The sequence below is a fragment of the Mobula birostris genome, chromosome 8 (assembly GCF_030028105.1).
Source record: "Mobula birostris isolate sMobBir1 chromosome 8, sMobBir1.hap1, whole genome shotgun sequence".
NCBI classification, from domain to species: Eukaryota; Metazoa; Chordata; class Chondrichthyes; order Myliobatiformes; family Myliobatidae; genus Mobula; species Mobula birostris.
In genome coordinates this window covers 149,109,932-149,134,507 of record NC_092377.1, presented here as the reverse complement: position 1 = coordinate 149,134,507, position 24,576 = coordinate 149,109,932, and the positions used below count along the sequence as shown (strand labels likewise).

Sequence of the window (24,576 nt, the reverse complement as noted above, 5' to 3'; positions counted from 1 at the left end):
TTTGCAAGTACACCCCCTCTCACTTCATCCCCTTCTCCTCTCACTTATCCCATCTTATTCCCATCTCTTTGCACAAGTTTGGTGCCATGTCACAGCACCAGTAAGTGGTCCTGGAGGAGCGGGTGATGTTGAGTGCTGTGGTGAATTCATTTAGCACTTGGTCTGTAAACTGTACTGAAAGTGCCATTGCTCACTGAACTGCTCAATGTGGAGCCCAAGGCAGACCAGAGACGTATAGTATAACACAGCTTAAGTAAGGAGGATTGTTGATGCTTACTGAAGTGGAATCTTCAATGGCGTTGTCCATTCCTGGGAGCCACATTCAGAGTTGAAATATTGGAGAGTGGTCAGCAGACACTAGGAGCATGGTGCCCGCTGTTGTTACTACCCTCACTCAATGCCAATATTTTCCTGTCTTTCTCTTCAGAGCCTGCCTGTGATGACTGTACCACCCATGATGGAAGATCCTGTTCGCATTGGGGAGGATAAGTATATTTCCAAGTGAGTGCATCGAGGCTCTAAACATGCTGAACATAGACTGTGGGCTTTATGTGCGAGGTCAGTGGAGGGGAATGATTGTTTAAGGTTGTAGTTTGGGCATCAGTTAAGAGGGCTGTTTGCCCTGGGTGCTACTGAGCTTCCGAAGAGTTGAAACTTTGGCACTCATTCAGCAAGTGGAGAGTGTTCCATCGGACTCCAAGCTCATGTCCCGTAGATGGCCGAGCACGCGCCTGTTGTAAGGGATGAGGATGTTGCATGAGAGATGGGGTCTATGCAAGCCACCTCTTCCAGGTATCTGGTTGAGCACCCGGTGGTGAAGAGGCAAGGTGGTGGTCATAAACCAGCTGGTGGCCTCCATGTTGTGGTACCGGATGGTCACCTTGACCCCTCCTGCCCCCTTCGTCGCGAGAATGCAGAGGAGGTTAGTGGACTTCTTCTGGGGTAACAGAAAACACTGGGTCTCTGCGGCGGTCTTGAGTCTCCCAGTGGAAGAGGGCGGACAGTCACTGGTGTGCGTACGTACGCGACTAGCGGCTCTCCGCCTCAGGACCCTGCAGAAATTCCTGTACGCCAAGCACCCTCCCAGGTGGCACTTTTTGGCGACATTCTTCCTCCGGAGGGGCTGCTGTCTTCACGAAGAGATGCGGCTACTACTGGCAGGTGTCAGCCGTGCTGCTTTGCGGAGTCTGCCCGGCTTCTATCAGGACCCATTGAGAGTCTGGAACATGGTTGCCTCAGGCCGGGAATCCCCTTCTCTGGCAGAGGGCGGAGTCGTGGCCGACCCTTGCCCTACCTCAACGGATGTCGATGCGGCTCAGATGTGTGGAATGACTCGGGCTGAGCTGCTTGTCGGGCCCAGGCCGCACAATCTTATCCGAGAGCCAAGTCCACACAACTTGAACCGTCTCTCCTTGACACTGACAATCTCATTCAGGGATGCAAGCAGGGGGTACCTCTCTGGGCTGCTACTCCACGCTCTCCACTTCCTAGATCTTGTCCACCACCCCGACATGCCTTGGCGGTCTGTCTTTCCACCTGGAGGTGAGGGGAGTCCCCAATGGAAGTCCCTTTATGAGGGAGTTCTTCCCATCCACCATGGTGATCTGTGGTTGAGACTGCTGCTTAGAGCGGTGCCTTGCAATAAATCCTTCAGTCTGTACACAGATCTCCCACCCGCATGTCACTTCTGCAGGCTGGAGGAGACCGTGTACCACATGTACACGGAGTGTGTGAGACTGCAGCCTCTTTTTAGCGTATCTGCATGGGCTGCTTCTCGCATTCTGGTTGCATTTTAGCCCCACCCTATTTGTATACAGTCATCCAGTAAGGAGGGGGTGCATGGAGGGATGAGGATTTCCTTGTCAACTTGCTCCTGGGGCTGGCAAAAACAGCCATCCGTGGGTCTTGGAAACGGGTTGCAGGAGGATCTGCCTGGCAATGTTTAGGGGGTACGTTCGTGCCCGGGTAAATATTGAGAAGGAACACATGCAGTCCACGGCGACCTTAGAGGTGTTCTGGGACCATTGGGCTCTGCGGGGGGTAATTTCCATCATTGAGAGAGATGGAAACATTTTGGTTTAATGTGTATTGTCCATTTATCGTGAACTGTGTTAGTCACTGTTTTGTATATATAACACTGAATTTGTAATAAAGATATTTTGTATGGGGAGAAAGAAGTGGTGAAGAATCATCTGCGCCCAAGTGTCGTGACGCTTGTACTGGAAGGTCCATGGACAGAGGGAGGGGACAATATGCCACTCAAGATTGCAATGAAGGGAAATTTCTTCATGTGGGAGGGATGTGAGCCACTGGTGTCCTGTACACCAGAAGGTTGTGAAACCTGGTCTCTATTCAAGGCTGAAATTGATGTGTCCAAGTAGCTGGGAATTGAGGAAGATAGTGATTGCATGTAGAAACTACCTTATTCGCACTGTTTGTTTATTTTCTCATAACTTGTTTTTCTTTCGTTTAGCACTCTACTGTTGCAACAAAACTCACGACATAGTGTATGTCAACGATAATACAAGCATGCAAATCTGCAGATGCTGGAAATCAAAGTAACGCGCACAAAATGCTGGAGGAACTCAGCTTCTATGGAAAAGAGTAAACAGTCAATGTTTTGGGCCGAGACCCTTCGTCAGGATAGTCCTTTTCCATAGATGCTGCCTGGCCTGGTGAGTTCCTCTGGCATTTTGTGTGAATGATAATACACCTGATTCTGATTTGGAGGATGAGCTGTGATGTGTAATTGGATGAGCAGTCAGTGTTTTTTATTTACTGCATACATCCATTATCTTCTGGGATCTGGATGCTGCTGATAAGCCCATTTCTCATCACCCTTGAGAAGGGGGTCCTGAACTTCTGCAATGGTGTTGGGGAATGAATTCTGGAAGTCGGACCCAGCAAGGATGAAGGAGTCGCCAAATGCCTTCTCGTCAACATGGTGTGAGCTACAGGGGAAACTGCGGATGGTGGTGCTCCCTTCCCTGCGAAGACTTTATCTTTCCAAATAGTCGGTTTGGAAGGTGTGTATGCAATAAACTGGTGTGCTTATGGGGTACACTGAGCCACTGTACCAGTGGTGAAGGGAATTAATGGTGGATGGGGTGCCAGGTAAGCCACTGCTTTTCCCTGAGTGATATTGAGCGTCCATCGAGGTGTTCTCAAGGCACTCATCCAGGCAAGTGGAATGTGTTCCGTCACACTCCTGCCTTGTGCCTTGTAAGTGGTAGAAAAGTCTTGGGTGTCAGAAAATGAGTCACTCACCAAGAGGCACCAAGCTCTGACCTACTCTTGTAGTTGAGATATTTGTCGGTGTCCTGTTCAATGTCTGGTCAGTGGTGACCCCCAGGATGTTGATGGTGGGGCTTTGGTGAATGTAGATGACTAGACTCTGTCTTGAAGGTGGTCATTGTTTGATACCCAATTGCTTTCTAGTTCGTGATGCAAGGCTGCCGACTGGAGTTGTTTCGTTTGCCGAAGCCTTAATATTTAATGCGGTTTAAGAGCTAGGACTGACTCCTCGCACTTCTTCCACTCTCTGAGGCCTCTGTTGGTCAGGATCGACCATGGATATTGTGTCCTAGCCGTCTAGATATGCAAGCCTGGGCAGCACGATATAGAGTGCAAACTATTGCCCACGTAGCGAGCTCGCCTTCTTTGTGCATCTAATGAACACAAAGGAACGGCAGAGACTGGTACAGATTGGCACCAGTAGCATCACAGGAGTTGCCAGTCAGTGTTAAACTTGACTGCCTTAGGGACTCCAGCTCTGGATCTTTCCCTCTGGGTTTACTCCAGAAACCTTCTCCACGTGTGGGTGTAGCCTCAAGGCAGCGAAGGTTCGAGATCATCTAGGAGAAGGAAAACGCTGAACTGCCAACCATGGCTGATGAGCCCCATCGGCCCGAAGCGACTGGTTTTAAGGAGCCAGTAACCCAGCTTTGCCCTTTCTCCTGTCAGTAGAAATAATTCCACCAGGCTTAGCAGTGGAGGCCAAGAGCTGGACTTGGTTGTCAGAGGCTATGTGAGGCACACGCCATTGAGGGCTTATCCGCATCGTCACCCCCAGCTATAACAACCTTAAGGAACCCTTCCTCCGCCACCTCTACTTAAATCCTAATGGTCACCTTGACAAAGGTCACAAGATCTGGGATTAATGTCCAATTTGTAACGTATTACCCAGTGGGGTACTGAGAAACACCAAGGTCCTGGCCCCTGACCCCCACTCAGCTTAAGAGCTAGAAGCCATGGTCGTAGATTTCAGAGCTGTGAAATGGTTGATTGAGCAGCAACCATCACTTCAGTGGCCAGCCACTGAATCTTCTGTGTTTGGGCAGAGAAGGAGCTGCTTTCTGCAGAGGACAGTGTGAACATGTCACAGAGCCTGGTACTTAAGGATCCACTTTGCCTCAGCAGGTATCAAGGCAGGGGCTGTTTACTCTGTAGGGCTATCCAGGACATTCCAGAAATTGCTGATCTTTGGATTCTAGTGGATGGGAATTAATTATTTGGTCTCTTTATTATGTCTATTTGTTTTCATTTATTGTAACAGTATTGTGGAAGAATTTTGTTTTGGAACAGTTTATTCAAATGGGTGAGGCAGGACAGGGTGAGAAAGTGCTTTTCAAGCTTCAGGCATATATTCTATCAATCAACAACTGAGGGGCTGAATGCTCGTCTCTCAGGATGTAAATTTCCAACACAGTGGATTCTGGTTAATTGGGCCATCAGTTAATCTGGGTAGTTGCTTACTTGGGATAACTCTTAAAAAGCAAAAGCTAATTGAGATAATAGCCAGGATTACCTTTGTTTATTTGGGATACTATGCAGCTTAATTGGTACAAGAAACTGTTGCAGAACAGTTTCTAAATAGCATCAGTCGCATGCATTTGTGTGGCCATTTAACACTGTGGCTAGAGCGAACAGTTTTTTTAAAATACTGCCAGTCACAGCTTTGTGTTCAAAAAGCAGTGACTTTTGTCACTGATAGTTGGTGAGAAATAAGCAGTAAGACAACTGTTTTGCTCACAACAGTTTCAGTATTCAGGCTTGGAGATGCCAGAAACAGCCAGGAGTGAAAGTGAAACGTGTTCACTACTTCAGAAAGTTAAGAACTATGAAGCATTTGAAGTTATCAAGAATCATCTTGGATGTTGAAACACCATTGAAGATTTGGAGGATGCAATTGTCAAAAGAATTGCATGTAGGCAGTCCATTATCTGCACCAGGAGTCTGTGCTAATTTTGTTCACTTACAGTCAATGAAAAGAAAATTTCATCGTAAACATCGGATGAATCCTGCCATAAGTAATGATCAGGAGCTACAGTTTTATAGGACTGTAGTGGCATTGTTAGTGTTCTTTGTTCTGTATTTCTTTAAATACTCAATTTATTACTTAGTTAAATGGTAGTTTGTCTTTTTAAAGTTTTTAACTATTTCCATGTTAATTGGGACAGCCGCCTAATTGGGTTGAAATGACTGGTCTTGATGTGAACCAATGAACTAGGATTCACTGTATATGGATTTTGTGTTGGGTAAGGATTAGGCCAAGAGTCTGTTGATCTTTGGAGTGTAATAACCTGCTGGCAGCTACTGTCCAGGAGAAGCATGGTGATTACAGGGGGGAGGAGCTAGGCCCCAGTGGAGAGTGGCCTCTTTCCAGGCAGTGAAAACTGAGGGGGAGGGGGCAGCTGAGTGCAGCCAGGGAGTTGTGTTTTCTTATAGCAACTAATGTTACTGAGGAACCAACTCTATTCTGGGATGTTACCCATGAAAGAACACAGCAGTTCCTTAAATCTGAGATTGGAGTTCCCCTTTTTTTTTGTTGTTGCACACTGAGATCACACAGACGTCTGTATTCAGAGGCCTGCACTTCTGAGCCACCTGCTCTGTGGGATGAGCCTCCGGAAAGGACAGCCTGAAAACTGATCGAGAAACTCCATCAGCGGCTCTTTGTCTGCTCGGCTCCCGGGCAACAGCTGACATCACTACTCATTTCTTTTGTCGCAAAGTCTCAAAGCCAGGGGCCATTTGATTTCCATACCCCGCAGTCCTGACCTATTGCATCCCTAGTTTTAATTGCTCCACTGTCAGCGGCTGTGTCTTCACTGTCTGGGGCTCCCAGCCTGAGAACTGCACACCCCCTCCAACCCGCATACCATACCACTTTCTAACACCTCCTGAATCGGACGGTGTTCTGATGAAGTGCTTGGATGCATTGTGCTCCCTAAATGCATTTTGCTGTTTGAGCTGTGATGCGGGGGCATTCATGATAAATAACTTTCAGCATGGGACAAGAGCAAGTAGTGTGAATGGGCACAACGGACCATAGGAGTGGATGGATGAGCTCAACGACTGTGGCCAGAGAAAATCAAATGATTATAATGCTCAGCAGCTTTGTGTATATGCATATACTATACATACACTTGCATACTCAGCAGGTCTGGCAAAGAGTGAACAGTTGTTGTTTCAGTCCGAGACCCTTCTTCCGGACTGGGGAAAGGGGGGAGATGGTCTAATTAAAAGGTGGGCGCGGGGGAGAAAGAGGCTAACTGGAAGGTGATAGGTGAAGCCAGCTGGATGGGAAAGGTCAAGGGCTGGAGAAGAAGGAATCTAATAGGAGAGGAGAGTGGACAATAGGAGAAAGGAAAGGAGGAGGGGATCGAGGGGGAAGAAATAGGCAAGCGAGAAGAAGCCAAAGATCAGAGTGGGGAATGGAGGAAGAGTAGGGGTGGGAATTTTCTTTGGAAGGAGAAAGCGATATTCATACGGTCAGGTGGGAGGGTACTCAGATGGGATACAAGATGTTGCTCCCCCACCCTGATGGTGTGGACCATAAAACAGAGCTGAATTAGGCCATTCAGCCCATCGAGTCTGCTCTGCCATTTCATCATGGCTGATCCCGGATCCCACTCAACTCCATACAGCTGTCTTCTCGCCATATCCTTTGATGCCCTGACCAATCAGGAAACAATCAGCTTCTCCTTACTTCTGTTCTAAAAGGTCAACCCTCAATTTTGAGGCTGTGCCCTCTAGTTCTGGATACCTCCACCATAGGAAATATCCTCTACACATCCTCCTTATCTAGTCTATTTAACATTCGGTAGGTTTCAATTAGATCCCTCCCTGCATTCTTTTGAATTCCAGTGAATACAGGCCCAATGCTGCCAAATGTTCCTCGTATGTTAACCCCTTATTCCTGGAATCATCCTCATGAGCCTCCTTTGGACTCTCTCCATCGACAGCACATCCTTTCTGAGATATGGGGCCTAAGACTTTTGACTGTACTCCAAGTGCAACCTGAGTAGTGTCTTATAAATACTCAGCATTATCTCCTTGCTTTTGTATTTTATTCCAATTGAAATAAATGCCAACATTGTATTTGCCGTCTTTACCACAGACTCAACCTGTGAATTATCCTTCTGGGAGTCTTTCACAAGGACTCCTAAGTCCCTCTTCACCTCTGAAGTTTGACCCTTTTCCCTATTTAGGTAATAACCCACACTATTGTTCTTTTCACCAAAATACATTACCTTATATTTCCCAACACTATTCCATCTGCCTCTTTTTTTGCCCATTCTTCCAATTTGTCTAAGTCCTGCTGTAATCGCTTTGCTTCCTCAGAAACCATCTTCGTATCATTTGCGAACTTTGCCACAAAACTATCAATTCTGTTGTCTAAAGCATTGACAAACAATGTGAAAAATAGTGGTCCCAATACTGACCCCTGAGGTACGCCACTAATCACCAGCAGCCAACCAGAAAAGGTCTCCTATATTCCCACTCCCTGCCTCCTGCCTGTCAGCCATTCCTCTATCCATGCCAGTATCTTTCTGTAACACCATAGGATTTCATCTTGTAAGCAGCCTCATCTGTGGCGACTTAGCAAACACCTTCTGAAAATCCAAGTGAATGAAATCCACTGCCTCTCCTTTGTCCACCCTGCTTGAAGAACTCTAAAAGATTTGTCAGGCAAGATTTTCCTTTACAGAAACCATGCTGACTTTGACTTATTTTATCATTAGCCTCCAAATACATTGAAACCTCATCCTTAGTAAGATTCTTACATTTGTCCCGTGGGACCATGCCAGAATCAAGTGATTAGTGAAAGATTATGATCGATATATCCGTTATCTCTTCAGCAACCTCTCTCAGGACTCTGAGATGTAGTCAGTCTGGTCCAGGTGACTTATCCACCTTAAGACCTTTGAGCTTGTCTGGAACTTTTTCCTTTGTAATAGCAAATGCACTCACTCCTGCTCCCTGACACTTGCAGACTTCTGGCACACTGCTAGTGTAGCTGGATTAGAACATGTTTAACAAATGGGCTGTCTGATCAATGAAGTGCATAGGCATTGAGAGAGTAGATCCCAGCCTCCTTCCTTTGTTCAAGATTCATGTTTATTTGGCATGTGTACATTGAAACACAGAGAAATGCATTGTTTACATTATTAACTGTCACACCCGAGGGGGCAGCCTGCAGGTGTTGCCACACGTCCTGGTGCTCAGTAGAGCAACACTGAATACAAGCATCAAACAACAGCCACAGCAAAAACAAGCCCCATTCCTCCCTCTCGCCCAAGCACATAGTCCTTTAACCCTAGGGTAGGCTTCCAGCCTCCAGCAGACTGTGACTCGGGCCTGCAGCCATTGGGCTTAGACCCCCAGAGATTTGCAGATTCCACACTGGCCAACAGGCTTCTACATCTGGACTTCCAATTCAACCTCCAGGCTTCAATATTTGGCACTGATTCCAGGGTACGCCAATCGGCAAATATTAGGCCTCAAACCCTGGACTCACTGATGATGCAACCCTGAACACTAGGGTAAGAACTCCAGTGTCACCGATTCATGAACCCACAGGGACGTCGGAGCACGCCCCGCCTGCTTGGGTGGATCCCTGACTCCGGAACCCTTTTGCAGCTTGCTGACCTTGGGGGAAGGGTTTGGGAGAGGTGCCCTCATACACTCTGATCATGGATGTCACACATCCACGTTGTTTTCAAACATGCAACAGAGACTTAGACTGTGGCTTGCCCCTTAATTCCTCCACATCCCTGTCTCTAAGCCCTAACTCCTCCCTATTTCCCAAACAATCTTTACCTAAAATCAGTTAAAAACATAAAGTAACTCTGAGCTGTGAATCAACAGAGATGCCGTCTCAGAATTCAATCTCCTGGCTAAACTCCTATGAGATCTTGCTGATCTCCATTGGTTCCTGATTAAACAGCACTTCATTTTTTTAAAAATTGCTTCAGTGGCTGACAGTGCCCTGAAGTCTACTCTCACACATCCCTGTAGCTCTCCAAGATCTCTTTGTTGCTCAAACTGTGGCCTCCTGTTTGTCCCTGTGTGGAGTTTGTTCCTTGCTCCAGCACTGGTGGCTCGATCTTCAGCTGCCAAAGCCCAAAGCTCTGGACTTCCCTCCTAAGCTTCATTCCTTGCCAGTCTCTCGACCACCTTCAGTCATCTGCTGTTCCCCTGTAATTTTGACATGACAAGGGATGATGTTGCAATGTTTTCACTAGATGAAGAGTCCTGAGCAAGGGGACATAACGCAAAGATTCCGAAGATTTATTATCAAAGTAGATACGCTGTATAAAGCTCTGAGATTCGTCTTCCTGCAGCCAGCCACGAAACAAAGAAGCATGGAACCTGTTCAAGGAAAACATCGAACGTCCAATGTGCAAAAAAAAATCGTGCAAACAAATGAGAGAGAAACACATAGAATATAAACATCAAACTGCAGAATTCTTGAAACAGCCTAGGAACGTTCAGTTCAATTTACTGCAGTGGCATACGTTAACCGCAGGCCGCAGAACGAGTCTGTCCCGATCAAAATCACAGAACATGGAAAATTTAAAAAAAACTAGAAACATACATAACATGCACTGCGGAGTCCTCTAAAATGAGTCCAATCCACAAATTGCGCTGATCAAACCTTGAGCAAGACCCAAGACTCTGGCACCTTCCTCCGATTAAAGCTAAGGGGGCTAAGATTCTTAGAGATTTCTTCAAGAGAATGTATCTTAAAACTGTCATGGACAGCCAAATCTTTAGAAGTATTGAAAGTGAAGCTTGGTGCATTTTAAAGATCTAGGGATTGAGGGCAGTGGGATCTGGCATAGAGGAGGAGTTGAGGCTTGGGGTAAATGAGCCATAATTATAGGGCAGGTTTGAGGGGACTGTGGCCTACTACTCTTAATTCTTTATGTTGAGTCAGTTGGCATTAAAAAAAAACCTATTTGGTTGAACTTGCTGCATGAAACACGCTACATAAATGAATTTGATGTTGATGAGCCTGAATATGGAAATAAAATTTCCCTGTGTAGGCTGATTGTAGATGGCTGGTAGGGGAATCCAGGTATAATCATTGGCAAGTGAGAGATTAGGCTATAGGAAACTGAAGAAGTGGGATTAGTCTGAGAATTGGCATTGATCTTGATTGCTATAAAACTGAAAGAACTGTTTTATGAAATGAAATATTGGTTGACCTTTTTCCTTGATAAAAACATGTCTGAGAGGCCCACCCTTGAGGTCAGTAACCAAGGGACAAATTTCCCTCTGTATTTTAAAGCCAAACAGTTGCCTGTCTACAGATTGAATTTAGTCCTGTAATGGGATTCAAACTCTTGTCATTATACTTAAGAAAACGAATGCTATTCCACCTTGCCCTTGGTCTTTGGTTGGCATAGGCATAGAGGTGGAGGGGCAGCTCTGTGTTTATTACATAAAGCAGTTCAGTGGAGTGCCAATGTACACCTGGTACATGTCAGGTACCCTAGATCAATTAGGACTGGTGATGTATGGTGAAAGGATTGAAGGATCTTCTTGGAGATGAGAGGCAGAGATGGAAAAGGTGCAGAATGGAGAGAGTACAAGCAAAATAAAGAGACTGGTTTAGGAAGGGGATTTCAGGGGTTTGGAGTCAGTAGCTGAAGGCAAAGCTGACAGTGATGGAATTGCTACTTTCTGCAATGCACAGGGGGAAAGAATTAGTGGTGTGGAATAATCATTTTGTGAAATATGTTGCTTGCATCAAATCAATGAAACCATAAGACATAGGAGCAGAATTAGGCCATTTGGCCCACTGAGTCTAATCAACCATTCATGGCTCGTTTATTAAACCTCTCAAACCTATTCTCCTCCCTTCCCCTCGTAAACTTTGACACCCTTACTAATCAAGAACCGATCAATATCTACTTTAAATATAACCGATGAATTGGCCTCCATAGCTGTCCAAACATGAGTGAGGATTATGGTATGCAGCCGATATGTGTTGCCATGATTCGGGAGTCAACACTGCATGCCCATAATTTACTACCCATACATCTTTGGAATGTGGGAGTAAATTGGAGGAAACCCACGTGATCATGGGGAAATGGGACCCAATAGTAATCTTGGCCACAGTACCAGGAAGGATTCCAGGCCTGTTCCGTGGAAGAGGTGTGATTTAATTTATTTTGTTGTGTGATGACTGTCGGGCTATGTTTTAGCCTCTCAGTGTGAAGAGTAGCGCTCCATCATTTCTGCATTGTTCAGGCTGTGCCTCTGAGTGATTTGACTCACAACTGAGAAGATTGTGAGAATGTGGTAGGGGGCAAAATGTTAAGAATGCTTTCTTTTCATTTCTAGGAAGGAGCTCCTGGGGCACTTGAAGACCTACAACTACTACTATGAAGGGCAGACGGCACAGCTCCGACACAGGGAGGTAAGCTATCCTACAGCAGAATGGCTCAACTGCTTTCAGTGAAGAATGGCAGATAATCTGCAGATACACACTTGCTATAACTTTTATTTATTCATTTTCTGTGGTCCTGGGGTTACCGATAAGGCATTATTTCCTATCCCCAATTTCTCTTGAAGATTATGGTTAGTAGATGCCTTGAGTTCTTCTGGCAGAGATAGCCCCCTTGTTCTTTTTTTTAACTAATTTTTTTAATAAGTTTCTACATTACAAAAAACCACCAACAAAAAGGAGGTTTATAGAGTGCGAAACCAACGTATCTGGTGTACAATTCATAACAGTAAAGAAAAAGCACCCAAAATAAGATCATATAAATTTAGTTTCCTCCCCACCCACCCACTTCACAACTCCAAGCCAACCATTACAATATAAAGAAAAGTTAGTCAGAGCTTTTGCCACCACAGAGCTGTGAATATAAAAAAAGGTATTGCCTACTATCAAAACTATATTTTATTTCACATCATAAAAAAAATGTAAAAGTTACCAGAAAAAAAAAGCTGTATGTATGGGATTAAAGTACTGAAAGAAAAAGGAAGATAAAACTTTAAACTAAAGAGGAGTTATGGAAATATTCAAGAAAATGTCCCCACACCTTATGGAACTTTATGTCCGAATTAAGAAGTGAATGATGAATCTTTTCAAGGCCTAAGCAGGACATAATATCTCTAAGCCATTGAGCATGAGTGGGTGGGGCAACATCTCTCCACCAAAGAAGAACTAAACGTCTAGCCAAAAGAGAGGCAAAAGACAATGTTCGATGTTTGGTCGGACTTAAACGCATGTCAACTTCACCCAAAATTCCAAAAAGAGCAATCAAAGGGTTAGGTTCTAAATGACAATTAAGGATATGGATAAAGTTTAAAAAAAACATCTCTCCAAAATTTCTCCAAACTAGGACAAGCCTAGGACAAACTAAGACATGCGAATAAGAGAAGCTTTACACTTTACACTTGTCGCATAAGGGACTGATATCAGGATAGAACCACAATAATTTATTTTTAGATATATGAGCCCTATGTACAACCTTGAACTGCAAAAGGCAGTGGCGAGCACATAAAGAGGTTGAGTTAACTGACTTAAGAATTGAATCCCAAACCTCATCAGACAGAAATATTTAAATCATGCTCCCAGGCAGTTCTAACTTTAACAAAGGCCTCAAGGCCTCAAGGTCGCTAACTTATCACGAATAGTAGATATTAAACTTTTACCCAATGGGTTCATACGAAGAAAAAGTCCACAACATTTTTTACGGGGATCTCAGGAAAGTTTGGTATTAAAGGGTTAATAAAATATCTAATCTGAAGGTATCTAAAGAAATGAGTATTCGGTAGGTTAAACTTTGCAGACAGTTATTCAAAGGTCACAAAACAGTGATCTATGAAAAGATCCTCAAAACCCCTGGTGCCCTTTCTGTACCAAACATGAAATGTTAAATCTCGCACAGAAGGTCGGAAAAGATGACTATGAAAGATAGGACTAGAAAGGGAGAAACCATGAAGACCATAATATTTTCTGAACTGAGCCCATATTCTCAGAGTTTGTCTAATGAGAGGATTAACAATTAGTTTGGGCAAATGACAAGGAAGTGCATATCCAAGAAGTGCGGAAATAGGGAAATCCTTATGAGAGTTCAACTCCATTGCCACCCATTTTGGGCAGTCAGACTGATTATGAAAGAAAGACCAAAAAATAAGGCAATGTATATTGACTGCCCAGTAATAAAAATGAAAATTGGGCAAGGCCATACCACCATCCCTTTTAGGTTTTTGAAGGTGAACTTTGTTAAGTCTGGGACATTTACCCTTCTATAATAGAGTGTCACGAATCAAAAAAAGCTTTGGAAATAAAGTTTGGTGAAGATTGGAATAAGTATAAAAATTTAGGAAGGATACACATTTTAACATTAACTCGACCTACCAGAGACATGGACAAGGGTGACCAATGTGTCAAACTCTGTTTTGTATGATTTAAAAAATTAGTAAAATTTTCTCGAAAAAGATGCTTAAATTTCCTTGTTACAGTAATACCGAGGTAGGTGAATTGATTATGTACTACTTTAAAAGGGAAATTATGAAATTCTAATATTTGCGCTTCTCTATTAATTGGGAAGAGTTCGCTCTTGTGTAAATTAAGTTTATATCTGGAAATCTGACTGAATTTATTAAGAAGTGAAAACATTGGGGGTAAGGAGGTAGTCGGATTTGATGTAAAAGGTCATCGGCATAAAGAGAAACTTTATGCTCAACACCTCCCCTCCAAATTCCCATCAGTTCAACACAGCTACAAACACAATCGCCAATGGCTCTATGGCCAAATCCAAAAGTAAGGGACTTAAAGGCCACCCTTGCCAGGTGCCACGTATAAGGTTAAAAGTTTGGGATTGCTGGGAGTTAGTCAAAACGGAAGCAGTGGGACGTGAATATAACAATTTAATCCATGTAATAAAACTTTGTCCAAAGTCAAATTTTTCTAAAACCACAAAAAGATAATTCCAGTCCACACGATCAAACGCCTTGTCCGCATCGAGAGGGATGACCCATTCAGGAGTCCCATTTGGAGGTGAATACAAGATATTAAATAGACACCACGTATTAAAAAAAGGGAGGCGATTTTTAATACAACCAGTTTGATTCTCGGAAATAATTGAAGGTACAATGTTCTCCAATCTACGAGCCAAAACTTTAGCCAAAATTTTAACATCGACATTTAACAGCGAATCGGCCTATATGAGGAACACTTGGGTCTTTGCCTTTTTTCGCTAAAAGAATACTTGCCTCATTAAATGATGCTGCCAATTGACCATGCTTAAACGAATCAGATAAAACTAAGGTTAATTGAGGCAAAAGCAGTGAGGAAAATGACTTATAGAATTCTGCAGAAAACCCATCAGGTCCAGGAGATTTACCAGGCTGCAGTGTGGAAATGGCTAAAGATAATTCCTCTAATGATAATGGTTCATTGAGTTGTGCTTTGAGATCAGGAGAAAGCGAAGGAGTATTTAAACTATTTAAGAAATGTTCAACAGAAATACTATCATTTAAAGGTTCAGAGGAATAGAGTCGAGAATAATAATTCTTGAATGTATCATTAATTTCAGAATGATTCAAGGTAATATTCCCATTTCCCATTCGAATTTTAGTAATTTGTTGTTTATCTTTAGAGTGTCTTAATTGATTGACTAAAAATTTACCAGATTTACCTCCAGGAATGTAAAACCGGCTCTTACTTTCGAGAAGTTGGCGTTCAATTGGATGAGTGGAAATAAGATCAAATTTAGTTTGAAGTTCCACTCGCTCCTTGTACAGTTCCGGATTTTTGGTTTGGGCATATAGTTGGTCTGTTACTTTAATTTTATTGACCAGATCTAATCGCTCTATAGAGGTCTTTCTTTTCAAATTCACAGGCTATGATATTATTTGATATGCTTTCATGGCATCCCAGACAACCTGAATTGAGGTTTCAGATGGCATGTTAATATCTAAAAATAAACGTTATCTGGCCCTTCATAAATTTTACAAAATCTTAATCCAACAACAGGGTCAGATTAAAACGCCAGTGTTTATTCATTTGGGGGAGACCAGGAAGAAATGAAGACAGGGTAAATGGGGCATGATCTGAAATCAATATACTCTGATAATCAGAAGAGCGAACAGATAGAATTATCAGGTTATCAATTTAAAAAAATAATCAATTCTAGTAAAAGTATGGTGGACATGTGGGGGAAAAAATGAGTAATCTCTACAGTTAGATGGAGAAAATGCCGAATACCATAATTAGAAAGGAAAGACTAAATTGATAAAGCAGATTTACTTGGTAGTGTAGGAACAGAGAATGATCGATCCATAACTGGATCAATCCAACAATTAAAATCACCACCCAATATAAGAGAAAATGAGCTGAGGTCAGGCAATAAGGAGAAAAAATGATCAAAATACTCCACATCGTCTGAATTGGGAGTGTACAGGTTAGCCAAGACTACCCTAGTATTATACAATTTCCCAGAGGCAATAATAAAACGACCATTTGTATCAGGTACTTGATTGTGAAGCTCAAAAGGAACATTTGGATTGATAAGAATAGAGACCCCCCCCTGGCTTTAGCAGCCCCCTTGTTCTGATGTTGTCAGACTTGGCAATGCTGGAATAGTACTTTCCTTCCATTTGTGACTGTGTGCAACCTGGGGAACCTGCAGGTGGTGGTGGTGATCCACTTTATGTTCTTTGTAGCAGAGGTCATGGCTTTGTGGGATGCTGAAGGAGTAGCCGGACAAATAATTGCAGTGTGTTTTGTAAATGGTGCACTGGGATGAAGGTACTAAATATCAGAAGTAGTGGATAGGGTGCAAGCAAAATGTGCTGCATTGTGCTTGATGGAGTTGAGCAGCTTGAGAGATTGAAACTGCATTCGTCCACGCCAGTGGAGGGGATTTCATCAGAATTAGAATTTTATGTCCTGCATCCATCCCACAACATGAGGGAGTAAAAATCTTTGTTGCATTTCAATCACAATGTATAAGCGATAAGGAAGGGAAGTGTGGGAGGATATTACCCAGACACTTAAGATTTTATACATAACTGTGTTGTGTACATGTATGTACAGTCAGATACAATGTACAGTCAGATACGCAATCAGATCAATATGTATTGATAAGTCTGATGATCTGGCGAATGAAGCTGTTCTGGAGCTTGTTGGTCCTGGCCTTAATGCTACGGTACCATTTGCTAGACTGAAGCTGCTGAAATGGTTTGTGGTTGGGATGGCCAGAGTCCCTCTGAGCCTTTTTTAAGTACCCGCTGCTGTAGATGTCCTAATCAGAGGACAGTTCACATCCACAGATGCACTGGGTTGTCTGCACCACTCTCTGCAGTGCCCTGTAATTGAGGGTAGTATGGTTCCCGTGCCAGGCACAGCCAGTCAGGATGCGCTCGATGGTGCTGCTGTAGAAAGTCCTGAGGATCTGGGGACTCGTGCGAAACTTCTTCAGTCATCTGAGGTGAAAGAGGCTCCGTTGTGCTTTTTTCACCACACAGCTGGTGTGTAGAGTCCAGGTGAGATCCTTGGTGATGTATATACCGAGGAACTTGAAACTACTCACCCTCTCAACTACAGACCCATTGATGTCAATAGGGGCTAGCCTGTCTCCGTTCCTCCTGTAATCCACGATCAACTCCTTTGTTTTCTTGACATTGAGAGAGAGGTTGTTTTCTTGGCACTGCTGTCAGGGCATTGACTTCTCTGTGGCTGTCTCATCATTGTTGGAAATGAGGCCTAGCAATGTTGCAACATCTGCAAATTTGATCAGCAGGTTGGAGCTGTGTGTGGCAACACATCATGGGTGTATAGGGAGTAGAGCAGGGGGCTCAGGACACAGCCCTATGGGGCTCCTATGTTGAGGGGCAGAGGTGAGGGTGCCCATCCTTACCACCTGCTGGTGATCTGACAGGAAGTCCCGATTATAGCTGCACAAGGCGGGGTACAGGCCTAGATCTTTGAGCTTCTTGTCGAGCCTGGGGGGAATTATGGTGTTGAATGCCGATCTGTAGTCCAAGAACAGCATTCTAACATAAGCATCCTTCTTCTCCAGGTGAATGAGGATGGTGTCGTGTTCTAAACAAGCACTTTTGTACAAAGTAGATAATGAAGGGCCTTGCAATGTTAGAAGACCAGTCAAATGTCAAAGGATACCCAGCTACTCACCGCCTGTGGCCAGAGTATTCATCCTTGTCTAGATATGTTTCTAGTAATGGTGACTACCAAGATTTAGGTGGGAACGCTGTAGATGTAATTATGACATCGAATGTTAAGGGTATGTGATTTAAACCCCGGTGTTCTGCACATATTAATTTCCCCTGCCCGCCTAAACTACTGCTTCCTTTATTCACCCTTCCCCACCCCCCCACTTAGTTCCTTCTGCCCATCATCCTCGCCCTATGTAGCTCCACTGATTACCTTCCAGATTTTGTCCCACCTCCCTACATTCTGCTGTGTTCTGGCAATCTCTCCAGCTGCTTCTATACTGTTGCAAGGTCTCAACAGCCTGCACCTTTTGCCTCTACAGATGCCATGTGACCTACTGAGTTCTTCCAGTGTTCTGTTCTGCTCTTGTTGTAGATTTCGGCATCTTTTTTTTGTCATTAGATTAGATTAGATTAGATTCAACTTTATTATCATTGTGCCGAGTACAGATACAAAGCCAATGAAATGCAGTTAGCATCTGACCAGAAATGCAAAGAATAGTGTTATTTACAAAATAACTGCGAATAAAAAGTAAGTGTTACAGCACACAAATATAAAAGTACTGAGACAGTACAATATGGATGCAATACTGCTTAGCGCTGTGATGTGAGGTTCAACAGTGTCATCTGTCCTGATCTAACTCTTGTCGCAGATGGTCATGCCTGGGCTGGGTTTGTTGCTCATCATTCATCAGCCAATGCCTGAATATTTTCTGGACTGTATCCAGTGGAAATCACTCCTAGAAATACTGCTCCCCTCCTACCCTTCGGGGACTTCTTAAAACAGACTTGAGCGGCCAAGCTTTGGTCATGTTGTCTGATTACCTTCTTGTGTGACTGGGTGTGGATTTTGCTTCATTGTGGCTGTGGGATATGTAATTAGAGTTTGCACAAATGCCAGTTGCTTTTTTTTTTGAGGCAAGAAACTGACAAGCTAAGTGCGATGAGCCTCTTGAAAGGTGTTTGATTTACTGCAGTATTTTAACTTGTGGATAGATAAGTGAGGGGAAATGGAGCATGGTGAACTGTAGTTTTTGGATCGGAGAGACGTGCAGTGGTTTTCCTATAACAACTGACTTTTCCTGCTGTCTACGTCAATGACTTGGATGCACAAAGCTCAAATTTCAAATCTGAAGACACTGAAAAACTTGTCAGTGAACTCTAAGAATTAGTAATAGTTAAGGGAACTGATGCTTTGGTTAAGTTACTGGATAGAAGGGTGAAGGCTATTGGTCCAGAGAGGAGTTCAAATCCCACCACGGTAACAGTAAATGTTACAGTAATTGAATAAATCCTGCATTGTTTTAAAATATGTAATTGCTGGATTGTTGTTTCATTTTGAGAAGGAAATTTGCTGCCCTTATCCTTTCTGGTTCATGTGCAGCTCATGACCCACCAATGGTGCATCTTAATTATCTGCTCAGTCCAGAAGCACCTTTGGATGGACTTTGCCAGTGCATGTGAATGGATATAGGACAGAGTACTGGTCCTCCTCATGGTACAACAGGATTCGGTTTATGTGATCTGTTCATAACAGTTCATTATCAGTTGGAAAGGCAGCCAAGTACTGAGTTCTCACATGGCAGAAGACGTCTGTCACCACTCGGCAGCTGGCAAATCCATCCCACTGGTCTCCCAAGTACTAGTTTACGTGTACATAGGTTGTGTGTTTGGAAGCTGGGAAGGACCTGTATTGGCATACTGGTGGAATGGCAGTTGGGGTTGGGTGAGGTGGAGATATTTGATGCATATAAATATGGTATGTATTTCTGTGGGAGGAATGGGTAGGGGAGAAACTAAAGGGTTCAATTCTAAATATGACAGAAGGGTGTATATGTAACTTGATTATAGAAATAGTTTTAAAAATAAAAGCACCCTGCTCTTTGAGAATAGAGGCAAGAGCAAGGGAGCTGCAACTAGTCTTTGATTGCACAAGTCATGACTACCTTGTAATAAAAAACAAAACACTGGAGGAACTCAGCGTCCTGTGTGTTGTTACTGATTTCAGCAGATCTCAAAGAAATATGATTTGCAAAAGCTTTTTACATGGTAAATGGTTAGAATTGAGCAGACGGTCAGGGGTTAGGACAATGGCCATGAAAGCAATTTCAATTTTGCCTTTCAAAAGCTAAATCAACACTTGAAAGGCTGCAGAACTGTGGTGAAAGTGTGGACCAAGCTGGCTTAACTCTTGCACTGAGCTGGCATGCCTTTGGATAGAATGGCCTCCTTCAGTATTGAGCAAGGGTCCAAAGGAAGGGTTACAGAGCATTGACAACTGATAAACTGAGCAATAAAAAAGCTTCCTGTTCCTCACTTTGTTTCTGACACATTTTGCTGTAAGTTTGGTCGTTTCTATTTTAATCTTTATCGTATGTGGTTAAAAGCAGAACAAGCTGTCCCAGGCACAGACAATTTTGCCCAACTTGAATCCATACTGCTTCACCCGCCATGAGCAACAACCACCTCTTGCTTACCTGGCACCAGTATCAGTTACCTCCCTGCAACCCCTCAACCTCCCATCTGTGTCCTTACCCCCACACCTCTATCACAATTTGCTAGCTGAGATAGTCAGATTTTCACTTCAACTGCACTTGTGCTCTGAGTTTAGGAAAAAGAGAAGTGATCTTGCTTGAGCTTGCAAAGTTCTAGGGAGGCTTGACAAGATTGATATGGGGGTGGGTTGCCTTGGCCTGTTTCTCTCAGCCTCAGGATCAGGAATCGGTCATCTACAACGGAGGAGAAATTTCTTCACCGGGGAAGTAGCTATTTGGAATTCTCTGCCCAGGGCCATGCAAGCTCAGCTGCTGAGTGTCTTCTAGATGGTTTGATAGCTTCTGATCTTGAATGACTCAACGGAAGTGTGTTGGTGCATGGCGATGTTACTCAAGTGAAGGATCAGCTGAGAACATGTTAAGTGGTGGAGCTGGTGGAAGTGGCTGAAGGGAGCACTCCTGTTTTGACTTGTATTTGCTTCCTCCCACTTTCGCTGAGCGTGCGCTGTGTATCTCCCGAATCTCCCTCCTCACTGGTTGAGAATACGTGCTCTTCCACTGCAGGAGGAGGAGGAGCTGATCATCGAAGGTCTCCTGAACATCTCCTGGGGGCTGCGGCGACCAATCCGGTTACAGATGCAGGATGACAACGAGCGTATCCGGCCGCCTCCCTCATCAACCTCCTGGCACTCTGGATGCAGTGTGGAAGCACAGAGGTAAGGGGCTGGCCATCCCTCCTTGGCCTGAGAGGGCAGCAACTGGAAATGGGGGTGGTGGGCTTGTTGGGATAACATATGGTTATCATGATGGAATCCATTTCTGGGTTAAATGTCCTGGTTAACTGTTTAGTTTGCAGTTCTGGTTGTCCTATTGCAGGACACTTTGGAGAGAGTGCAGAAGAAGATTACCAAGATGCTGCCTGGATTAGAGGGTATAAGCTAAATGGAAAGATTGAACAAACTTGGGTTAGTTTCCTCTGAAGCATCAAAGACTGAGGGGAGACCTGATAAAAGATTTTTAAATTGAGTCATAAATTGGGTAGACAGTCAAAATCCTTTTCCTAGGTTGGAAATATCAAATACCAGAGGATGTGCATTTACTGCAAGGGGTGGGGGAAACTTTAAAGATGTTTAGGGTAGGTTTTGATTTTTTTTTCCCACACACTGGTGGGTCCTTGGGATGTTTTGCTATAGAGAGCAGTAGAGGCTTTTAGATAGACATGAGCAAGCAGGGAATGGAGAAATATTAATCATGCAGAAGAGTTTTAGTTTAATTTAGTATAGTATTTGTCACAGGAATTGTGGGCTGAAGGGCCTGCCCTGTGCTGCACTGTTCTATGTTTGTGTAATTGGTGTCTTCATAGTTGCTTTCCAATGACTTCCTCTTCCTCAGGCCGTCTAAACTGACGTGGGTGCTGCCAGACATCAAGGTGGAAGAGTCAGAGAGTCCGTCTGAGACCAGCGCTTCAGCTGCTCCCAGTAACACTAGTAAGGCTACTCTCAACACATAATGGATGTACGGGTTCACCTTAATGTTTGGAGCAGGAGCCCTTCTATGCCTGCCCTTGGGCATCACAGCTAATTTGCATCTTGTTCCCAACTTTGCTAGTGGCATTGCCTCATTAACTGACAAAATGGAAATAACAGACTCTGCAAGAGAACGGAGCTTTCATTTTTTATTTGGTTTTATTTGATAAAACTGCTCTGTCAATGGTAGAACAGTTGCCACGGTCCAGATCAGCTTTAAATCCCTGCCTTGAACCATACCTGCCATTTTATTGCTCTGTGGGCAAGATGCCATGTGTGATGAAATGTATCCATGCTCTCAACGTCCTGTCACCTTGACCAAGATGTCCCTGAATTTATGAAGGTCTCCTTGACTTGAGTGTGACTGGGTCACTGGTTATGAAAATTAAAACTGAGTGGACTTGGACAACGGCTAGGAATCCAATTATCTCCGAAGTTCTACAAACTGGGATTGGATATCCTGGCCCTGTGCCTTCGTCAAATCCAACTGCAGGTCCGAACTTTGTTGATGAGAGGGTGATCTGAGTTCAGACCAGAGCTGACATCTGTCTCAGAGAAGCACTAGGGCATGAGCAGGGCTTTCTGCCAATGTCCCCTCTCTTGTGGTATCTTATGCGGCTGTGGTCAGCTGGCACTGCTGAGAGGATGCTTTGTCCAGTGGTCATAAAGGGCAGCTAATGCTGAGGCAGTCTTTAAAAGGATCTTGTTGATTTGTGAACTGTGTCACTTCACTGGCAAATTAACTATTGGTTCTGCTTGAACAGGGATCATTTCAGGGGACAGATGAGAGTCAATGACTTTGCCATGGTCTGGTGGCATAGGTGGGCCAGAAGGTTGCCTTCCTCCCCTGAATGATGCCAGTGAACTAGTTGGGCTTTAATCCTATAGTTCACCAATCCTAACTTTTGAATCCTGATTTATCTCACTAACATTTTAAGTAGCCTAGCTACTGTGGTTAGATTTGAACTGATCCCTGAAGTGCTTACTTGGCTACTGCTGCTGGTGTGTAGGGAAGAGGGGAATTTGCACTCCTTTTGGAAAGGGCACCTGTTGAGAGGAATGCCGTCCATGGAGGAATAGCCCATTGGTTAGCCAAAGTCGTACAGCATAGAAAAAAAGGCCAGCAACCCACCAAAGCTGTACTGATCATCTGGCACCCATTTATGCTAATCTTACCCTATCCTATTTTTATTCTCCCAACATTCCCATCAATTTTCCCTGAATTCTACCACTCACCCACACTATGGGGCCAATTAATCTTCTTGTCTTTGGGATGTCGGCTGGAAATTGGAGCACCTGAGGAAAACTTGTATGGTGAGAAGAATATGGAAGTCAACATAGACAACAGTGGAGGTCATGTTTGAACCCAAATCATTGGAGGTGTGAGGCAGCAGTTTTACTCTCTATGATCAAGAGTTCCAATACACAAGCAGTGGGGAGCAAGCATGAGTTCCTACTGATGGTGGCCTAGGTTGGGCTTGCACATGTACAGTGGCCATTGGAGGAGTGGGTGGACGGCCTCAAATCCTCCTTGGATAAGGAAGTTGGCACAGTCGGTGATTAGACAGTGACATTGTGGCCTGCTCTGTTGTTCCTCCAGAGGCACAGGATGCTGGCTCCACTGACCCGGGCAGCTCACAGCTAATGCGGACAAAGAGCGATGCTGGAGTTCTTCGCAGAGACAAGTTACGGTCGCCAAGCGACCAGCGGCGAATCAGACGCCACCGCTTCTCCATCAATGGTCACTTCTACAACCACAAGGTAATGGTGCAGCTTCATGCAAAGTTAAGGCTGTAATTCAGCACATGTGCTGGCTGAGCAGGAATCCACCCTCAACTGTGCTAACCCCTGGATTTCCTGGGCTGGTGTGACATGTTTTCTAGAGCTTTTATCATACAACCTCCTGTCTCCCTTTGATTGTTGAGCAAAATGGTCTTTAATCTGAAATATTAATTTGCTTTTCTACAGGTGTTGCCCGAATTCAGGGTTTTCTGCTTTTATTTTTTTTGACCCTCACTCCCTGTTTAGTGAAACAGGAAGCAACGCACACAAAATGTTGGAGGAACTCAAAGTCAGGCAGCACCTACGGAGGGGAATAAATAGTCGATATTTTGGGCCGAGACCCCTCTTTAGGACAGATTAAGTTATTTTGGTCAGGTCCTGATGAAGGGTCTTGGCCCGAAACGTCAACTGTTCCCTCCTTTCTCCCCCCCGACTCCCCCATAGATGCTGCCTGATTTCCTGAGTTCCTCCAGCATTTTGTGAGTATTACATCAAGATGATGGCATGGTAGTGTAGTGGTTAGCACAGTGGTTTGTAGTGCAGACGACTCTGGTTCAATTCCCACCATTGCCTCTAAGAAATTTTGTACATCTCCCTGTGACCTCATGGTTTTCCCCTGAGTGCTCCAGTTTGCTTCCAGTTTCCTAGATTAATTGGTCATTGTAAATTGTTCCATTATCAGGCTCGGATTAAATCAGGGGATTACTGGGTGGTGAGACTCCAAGGGTCAGAAGGACCTATTCTGTACTGCAACTCAATAAATAAATACATTAATAAATTTCCAGCATCTGCAGAATCTCTTGGGGTTATCGTTTAACAAGATTTGTTTTCCAAAATGTGGTGTGCAGAATATTAAACCAGTTTCTGGAAATTCCTGGACAGTCCCTTAGAGTTTCTGAACGTCCCTGTTTTAATTTTTTAAATTTAGAGATATCGCACAGTATCACCCAATTACACCCATGTGACTAATTGACCTACTAACCCACACACCTTTGGAATGTGGGAGGAAACTAGAGCACCCAGAGGAAACCCACAAACAGCAGGAATTGGACCTGGGTCACTGTCATTGTAAGAGCGTTATGCTACGCACTGCCCCTCTGCCATCCCTAGTAGGAAAGACTTTGAGGTTAAGTGGGTTAGAAGGTGAAATTGTGCATGGGCTTGTATTCCTGGATCAATTCTCATTGTGGAAAGTTCACCTAGAAGGATGTTCAGTCAGTGTGTTGATACTAGAACAGGATGATGCTATTTGTCCCCCTCCAACCTATTCTACCCGGCACGCTTTTCTT

At 44.1% G+C, this 24,576-nt stretch overlaps 1 protein-coding gene across 2 annotated transcripts in view; it reads left to right on the top strand.

Moving 5' to 3' along the window:
• rassf2a (Ras association domain family member 2a) overlaps positions 1–24,576 on the top strand; it is a 47,131-nt gene that overhangs the window by 5,784 nt on the left and 16,771 nt on the right. The window contains exons 2-6 of one of the 2 annotated variants that reach the window (XM_072266534.1): positions 428–501; positions 11,638–11,713; positions 20,544–20,695; positions 21,372–21,466; positions 23,106–23,266. In XM_072266534.1, coding sequence (XP_072122635.1) covers positions 440–501; positions 11,638–11,713; positions 20,544–20,695; positions 21,372–21,466; positions 23,106–23,266 — 546 coding nt within the window. In that variant the 5' untranslated portion in view covers positions 428–439. Of the gene's footprint in view, positions 1–427; positions 502–2,686; positions 3,027–11,637; positions 11,714–20,543; positions 20,696–21,371; positions 21,467–23,105; positions 23,267–24,576 lie in introns of those variants that run through there. The other variant, XM_072266533.1, reaches the window with a different exon arrangement.